The sequence below is a fragment of the Nicotiana attenuata genome, unplaced genomic scaffold, assembly GCF_001879085.1.
Source record: "Nicotiana attenuata strain UT unplaced genomic scaffold, NIATTr2, whole genome shotgun sequence".
Classification (NCBI taxonomy): domain Eukaryota; kingdom Viridiplantae; phylum Streptophyta; class Magnoliopsida; order Solanales; family Solanaceae; genus Nicotiana; species Nicotiana attenuata.
In genome coordinates, this window is record NW_017672772.1 from 128394 (window position 1) to 136504 (window position 8111).

An 8111-nucleotide genomic window follows, 5' to 3' on the forward strand; every position below is an offset into this window, starting at 1 on the left:
TCGTATATAGTGACTCTTGGAGTTTACACATGGAACATCTTACAACTGTTCTTCAGTTGCTTTGCCAACATCAATTTGTTGCCAAGCAGTGCAAATGTCTATTCGGCCAGCAACAGATTGATTATTTGGGCCATGTCATTTCTGCTAAAGGATTGGTTGTGGATCCTTCTAAGATTGTAGCAATTCAACAATGGCCAATTCCTCGTAATCTCAGGGAAGTGCGAAGTTTTTTAGGGCTGGCAGGATATTACCGGCGCTTCATACGACAATGTGCTACTATTGCTGGTCCACTTACTGATTTGCTCCGTAAGGATGCGTTTGTCTAGACTGGCCATTCTCAGGAAGCCTTCACCGCATTGAAGAACGCTTTAGGCTCTACCCCTATTCTATCTCTTCCAGATTTTTCAATAGAATTTCACCTAGAAACTGATGCTTCGGGGTTAGGTATTGGAGCATTCCTTTCTCAGCAAGGTCATCCAATAGCTTACTTTAGTCAGAAACTCAGTCCTAGAATGCAACGGGCATCTACTTATCATAGGGAGATGTTTGCCATCACTCAAGCCGTGAGTAAGTGGCGCTAGTACCTTTTGGGTCGTCATTTTGTCATTTATACAGATCAAGAAGCCTAAAAGAATCTCACTGATCAGGTAATTCAAACGCCTGAACAACAGAAGTGGTTGAGTAAATTGTTGGGCTATGACTCCACAATGTTATACAAGTCTGGGCACACTAATTTGGTAGCTGATGCTTTGTCTAGAGCATCTGCAGCTTCATTTTAGGCTATTTTTGGTCGACAATTTGATTGGATAGAACAATTACGGCACGCTAATATTGATCATCCAGAATTGGTGGAGTTGCACAACAACTTTCAGTCTGATACAACGAAGTTTTCGGATTTTGTGTTCGAGATGGACTTTTATTATATAAGGGTCGTTTGGTTCTTCCTTAAGATTTTTCTATGCGCTTAAAACTTCTTAAGGAATTTCATTCTTCCCCAATAGGTGGTCATGCATGGGTTTCTCGCACTTTTTAGCGTGTTGCATCAAATTTCTATTGGAAGGGTATGCGCCACGATGTTCACACTTATGTAGCTTCTTGTCAAACTTGTCAGCAGATGAAGGATATTCTTAAGCAACCAGCTGGACTTCTCCTGCCTTTACCAATTCCTACTTTGGTTTTTGAAGAAGTAACGGTGGATTTTATCACTTGCTCCCCCAGTTCTAAAGGTAAGGCCACTATACTGACTGTGGTGGATCGTCTTTCCAAGTACGGGCATTTTATTGCTCTTTCTTCATCTTTCACTGCATATTCTGTGGAAAGCGTTTTTGTTACGGAAATCATTCGTCTCCATGGGCATCCTAAGATAATTGTCATTGATCGAGACCCTCGCTTCATGAATAATTTCTGGAAGGAAATCCATCGTTTGTAGGGAACTACTCTATCAATGAGTTCTGCCTACCATCCTCAAACAGATGGTCAGTCCGAGGCTTTAAATAAATGTGTGGAACAATACTTGCTTTGCTTTGTCGCTGACAGCCCCCATGAATGGGCATTTATGCTTCCTTGGGCTGAATATTGGTACAACACCGCTTACCAAACAGCTGCAGGCATGACCCCTTTTCAAGCATTATATGGCAGGGAACCTCCAACAATGGCACGCTATGTCCTGAGCAGCATCTCGAATGATTTAGTTGAACGTTATATGCTGCAACGAGATGAAGTTATAGATTTACTGAAACATAATCTATCAAAAGCTCAGCAACATATAAAGGAGTATGCTGATAAGCAACAGAGGCAGCTGGAGTTCTCCATTGGTGACTGGGTTTATGTGAAGTTGAAACCTTATCGGATTTCTTGAAATTGCAGCGTCATCACAAGTTGGGCAGACGCTATTTCGGTCCTTTTACAGTGCTTAAGCGTATTGGGGAGGTTGCATATAAACTTGAATTACCGGATGAAGCTCGCATACATCCTGTTTTTCATGTCTCGGTGTTGAAACATTGCATTGGTACTCCTGATACTCAAGTTACTCCTTTCCAACTTCAGGATGTTGAAACTGTGACTCCTTCGAACCTTGCGGACAAGGTTCCTTTTGGGGAGGAGGGTAATGTCATATCTAATATTGGGCCAGAATCTAGAGAGAAAACTGATGGGCTTAATAGCACTTTGAGGCGAAGCAAAAGAACAAAAAGGCCCAGTCAAAAATTGGTAGATTACCAATGGAATCCGATCTAATTATTTAGAAGAAGGAAAAGCAGTTACTGGAGAAAATAGTTACTTAGTGCGTAGCAGTTTCTGTATTTGGGTAATTGGTTGTCAGAAACTTCTTCCCCTCTCTGTATTTTCCTTGTTTCTCTTCCTCTGTTCTATTTTTATCATTCCCTATCTGTTGAATCTTTTTCTTATGTTTACTCTGTTACTAAGTTGTAATGTCTAAGTAGTTTGCTGTAAGAAACATCTACTACTGTCTCTTGTGGTTTGTGTTAAGATAAATATTAGTTGTAACACACTGCCTCAAGTATTCAACCTAACCTCCCCCCCCCCCCCCCACCTCTTCAGGTCTGCAATTCTCATTGACTATTTAAGATAAGCAAATTCTCTATTCCTTTGCATACTTATATCTATGTGATTGTGTATTAATCTTTGAAGTGTATGTAATAAATGAGGAAATATCAAATTTTTGGTGTGCTGTTTTCTAAATGTTGTGGTGATGAAGACAATGTTTGTTTCTCTTCAAATAATTTGTTCTATTTAGGTTTATTTTTTGCCTAGAAATTTTTGTCAATTTATTAATTATTACTAACTTATTATTATATGCTTATCATAAAATAAAGTATATTTATCATAAAAGTTATCTTATGTAAGCAGAGTTGTATTTAAAACAAAACAACAAATAGAATATTTTGTATTTGAATCGATCTGGAATCTGAAATTTTGAAGCAATTACGCCCTTATATGTAAATAGTTCTAAAGTTATTTAAGTCGTTTTAATAGAAAAAGAGCTTCCCTTATATGTAAATAGTTCTAAAGTTATTTAAGTCGTTTTAATAGAAAAAGAGCTTATCAGCACTTTTTTATCAACATCTATAACAACTTATTATCAATTTCAGCACTTGTACCCAAACACGTAACTGCTTATTTATTAAATCAGTTTCAGCACTTAAAAGTGCTTTTCAGCATCTAATGCTTATGAACTACTTCAAATCAGCTAATCCAAACGGGCTCTTAGTTGCTAAAATAAGTATGACTAACAAGTACTATTTTTACATGACTAAACACTATAACAAAAAAAGTTGTGTATTTTATCTAAATCATGAAAAAACTAAAAAAATAGATATCCAACAATATTGTCATTCCTAGTACAATTCAATTGAATGCCTTGTATTGGCCTTAATATTGACTATACTTATTGTAGCATTCAAGAATTATAAGTCCAAGTATAAAATAATACATTAAAAGATAAAATTATGAAAATGTTTAAGAAATATTTATAAACTACACAACAATAAATATTTCTATGTATTAAATATATTTAAAACTTATATACATGGGATGTCGGGTTGGTTTGGTTCGGTTTGACTTTTTTTAGTTAAAACCAAACCAAATCAATTATGGTCGGGTTTTTTTCCCAATACCAAATCAAACCAAGCCATAGTCGGGCTTTTTTCCGATTTGATTCGGATTATCGATTTGGTCCGATTTGTCGGTTTCCTTTCTGTAAAAAATTATATATCTTTTATAACATGACATTCGGGGTGTTTTTTTTTTTTTTTTGTGTGTGTGTGTGTTTGAGCGCTGTGTGACAGTGTGAGCGGTGCTTCAGGTGATTGATAACTTTCAGAAAAACATTGACCCTGAACTTGCTCGATTCACCGAGGAAAACTGAGCACGGTTCGATTTTTTCTTTGCTAATTTTGTTTTTGTTTTTTAAGGTTCGCTTTCTCAGATATGACTTTATTAATCACCGTAATATCTAATCCTTATGCACCTTCAATTTTTCTTCTTTCTATTTTCCTTTTTTCACTCTCGAGTTCTCGTGTTAGTACCTTGGAGTGCTTCAACGCGGATTAAATACAATACATAACTAAAAGAAGAAGGATTTTAAAGCACGAGTACTCCATCTTATTAATTATACTAAGGGAAATATAATTACAAGCGTGTGCCATAGGAAGTGGGATATTACTAATATTTCAGTTCTAAATTCTAACTCATGATTGGCCTAGCTAGTGACCAGCTGAGTCTAGAGAAATTAAGAAGAAAAACAAGAACTTAATTGGTACGCAGTAAAATATAACTCCAATATTTAAAACTCATAATACATTTATTAATAGTTACATTAATAAACTCCGAATGATTGCAGCTTCTGGACTATCAGCATCAATGGTTGAGAGTAATTGAGAAAGACGATCACTAAGATCATCCACTTCTCTATTCAAATTTCTTATATAGTTGCAAGTTTCTTGTAGCACCTTTGATGCCGATGCCTGCAGTGTGAAAATCAACGTATATGAGAAGACAAGATAAATAAAGGAGTTGAACAAATTAAATTAACTGCTAAAGCATTGTCACTTTTTAGTACTACTAAACTCTAGAGTCAACACGTAGTGTTACGTAATAATTTATTTAGACTAGACATGCCTTAATTTGTGCAATGATGCATTGCAAATCTTTGACAAAGTTTAAGTCATTGACCTACACAAATTTCAATTGGTGATGTGTATTTTTTGGGAGTTGGGGCCCAAAGCATGGCCCTAAGGCATGGTCGAAAATAATTATTCAAATCATAATCTTCTCCTTTTGAACGGCAAACTTGTACCTCTTCCAAGAAAAAGATATGAAGTGTGTGTGTGAGAGAGGGGCATTTCTATTCCATATCCTTTATGCTAATTGTGCAAGGTTGATTCTCCCTTAAAATTTAGGTTACATACGCTAAAGTGTATACACTATTAGTATAATTTAACTGTATATTTTAGTAAGTCATTACTTTATTTTTCAGGTTACTCTATCTGAATCGCTATAAATAATTATTATTGGCAGTCATTTAACAAGATGATGTAAAAACCTTATATATTGTCCCACAAAATTAACTAAAACTCTTTTCTATTATTTACATTGTGGCAACACAAATTAGGATATGTGAAATGGACCTTGAGAGTCTAAAAGGAGACATATAATAAATGCCTGAATATAACAAGCGAAATATGTTCCTTCATGAATAATTCATGGGACTAACACAGACAAGAAGTGCTTAGCTCCACATGATGTGACTTTTATACTGTGGAAGAAATTTTCCTCTCTTTTCCTTCTAAAGAATTTCAAACTTCTCTGTGCACTATGTATCTAAAAAGTAAAAACATAAACATAGATGAACCGTAAAATGTTCAAATGCAGCTGCATGTTTATATATGAACATGCACAAGAAATATACTACTACTAAATAAGTTTTAGTAGAATAAATCGATTAAGATGGGCTTAAATGAAGCGACATGAACAGTGAAAATTCATATAGCTGAAAACATAATATAAGAGAAACCTTGTTGGAGCGACGAGTTCGAATCTCAGGAAGAAGTTGTTGCAACTTGGATACGAGGTCAATTATTTGATCATCTGAAATTCTTGAGGAACCTGCTGATGATTGTCTTGACCTTCTGCTTGACATCCTTAAATTAAAGTTAAATGTCTTTTATGTTTCTTTTCTACAATTGGCTCCGCTAATCTTTGTCTCCTTTTATTTGTTTAGAACAAGTGGAGAGTTTATAGCTGGTCAAGGAAAAAGGTAGAGTTTCGTAGAGGAAGAGCAAATTAAGTAGTAGCTGATAGTGGAACTTTGGAAAAGAAGAAGAAGAGAAGAAGTTTAGGTAGTTAGAAATAGAGTATGAAGAGAAGAGATAACGAACGAGCTTTAAAGGAGGGGAAGGACCACAACGAGAGAGAGAGAGAGAGAGATCAGAGAGTACGAAAACATAGACAGCGATGTTGGATGTGAAGAAGACAATTGCATTGAAGAAGTAGCCCCAAAGAGAACTTCTTGTCAGTAAAACTTTTCTTAAGTGGTAACTCTCACTTCCTTCTACTATGTACTACTACTAGTTTAATTTACTACATTACTACTCCTGCAACTCCAAGTTCTATACTTTGTTTTTTTTAGAACTTCAACTTAAAGGATGGAGAGAGTGTTGGGAGGAGCTGGAAGATCACCGAACTAGTAGCTTTGGTTCAAATTTTATATTTATAGTAAGTCATATACTAAATACTACTTCCTCTGTTTCAATTAAGATTGACACACTTTCCTTATTACTCCGTTCCAAAAAGAATAACACATTTACAACAACAACAACAACAACAAACCAGTGTAATCCCATTAATGGGTTCTGGGGAGGTAGTGTATACGAATACCTTACCCATATCTTATAAGGTAGAGAACCTGTTTCCGATAAACACTAGGCCCAAAAAGAATGACACATTTCTACAATTAAAAATAATTCAACTTTAAACTCTTTATTTTACCCATTTTGCTCTTAATGAGAAGCTTTTATAACCACATAAATGTCATGGCTCCACAAAGCTTTTACCCCTTAAGCTTTTAAGAAGCTTTTAAGACCACAGGTTTCAAAAGTCTTCTTTCTTCTTCTCAAACTCCGTACCAAGTCAAACTACCTCATCTAAATTGAAACGGAGGGAGTACTTATAAAGAAAATTAAATTCAAAACTCCTTATTAATACTTGATATCACTATTCTATAATTTAAAATTATAAAATTCAAATGCTAACTTCGCTTCTGTGGGAGGCTTTTTATTATTATTTGAGGGGGTGGGGGGCGGTCAAGGCCATAACTAGTTTAAAAATTTGTGTTTGTTTGTTTGTAAGCTGGGGTTTAATGTCAAGTGGGCTTAAAGAAATGTGTTTGTTATTGTACTAACACGGTGGGCCTTCAATGTACATGTCTCCAAATACAAGATCATGTGATCATTTCCACACACTTAATTCACACTTACACCAAACTGTCTACAAAAGCTTCACGTAAAGATCTAGGATTTTAGCTTACAACGTATATTATAGATATATATAAATTTGTTTTTAATATGAGTATGCATGTTTTAGACTATTAGTTGTTGCAAAATTCACTTAACCGTAATAATTCAAGCTCAACTATCCGGGTATTGTTTATTCTACTCAACATTTGGAGCCTCACGATTTTCTTCCACGCATTGCGCTATGAACCAAAAACTGCATCAACAGTTAAATTTTAGATTAAAACAATGATCTCCTATTGCAATTAACCTGGTCAATAGTCAAGACACATCTAACCACCAAGAAAGATAAATCCTTACTTTAGTTTTACCCCCATGTCCTGTAGTACAAAAAGTGAATGGAGTTTGATTCACGGATGTCATGGCAGTAATTGGGTGAGCATTTGTACTAAGGAAATAAAGTCGTGGCATTGATGCAGTGATCCATATTTGGGGTTAATTACAGTCAAAGCAAGCCAAGTTTTACATTTTGCCCCTCCAAGAATAGGGGGAGAGAAGCTAAAAAGAAGAATACTTGAGAAAATTAGGGGCCATGCGTGCCACATTTTTAACGAATGTCATGGCTGTGATTGTGTTTCATTTTTTACGTCAGACATAGCATGTTTTGTCAATTAATGATCCAAGGACTCGCAACTTTATTTTCCCAAATATATCACAACAAAATAAAAATAATATTATATATATAAAACAAACATTAAACTATTAAACTTACTCAAATACCCCCTTTGTTTTTGTGAACATACAGTAACAGCCAAACCCACTAGTAATATTGTCCACTCTGGACCTAGGTCCTCACGAGTTTAAAATGCGCCACTAGGGTCTAAGGTTTGTTAACTTATATACCAACATCCCCCTTGGGACTTTGTCTTATTTTTATCATCTAATATATACAAAATAAAAATAATATTAAGGGCAGTCCTGTGCACTAAGCTCCCGCTAAGCGCAAGGTCCGGGAAAGGGCCGGACTGCAAGGGTCTATTGTACGCAGCCTTATCCTATATTTCTGCAATAGGCTGTTTCCACGGCTCGAACGCGTGACCTCCTTGTCACATGACAGCGACTTTACCACTTACGCCAAGG

General features: G+C 35.6%; 1 protein-coding gene across 1 annotated transcript; it reads right to left on the reverse strand.

Annotated features, from left to right (window-relative positions):
- Positions 1-4099: 4099 nt before the first annotated feature.
- Positions 4100-6060, reverse strand: LOC109214453 (transcription factor PRE1-like). The gene is made up of 2 exons (XM_019378368.1): positions 5534-6060; positions 4100-4484 (listed from the first exon to the last, which is right to left on the reverse strand). Exons 1-2 carry the CDS (start codon positions 5657-5659, stop codon positions 4332-4334), a joined length of 279 nt encoding a protein of 92 aa, XP_019233913.1. The 5' UTR covers positions 5660-6060; the 3' UTR covers positions 4100-4331.
- Positions 6061-8111: the final 2051 nt, after the last annotated feature.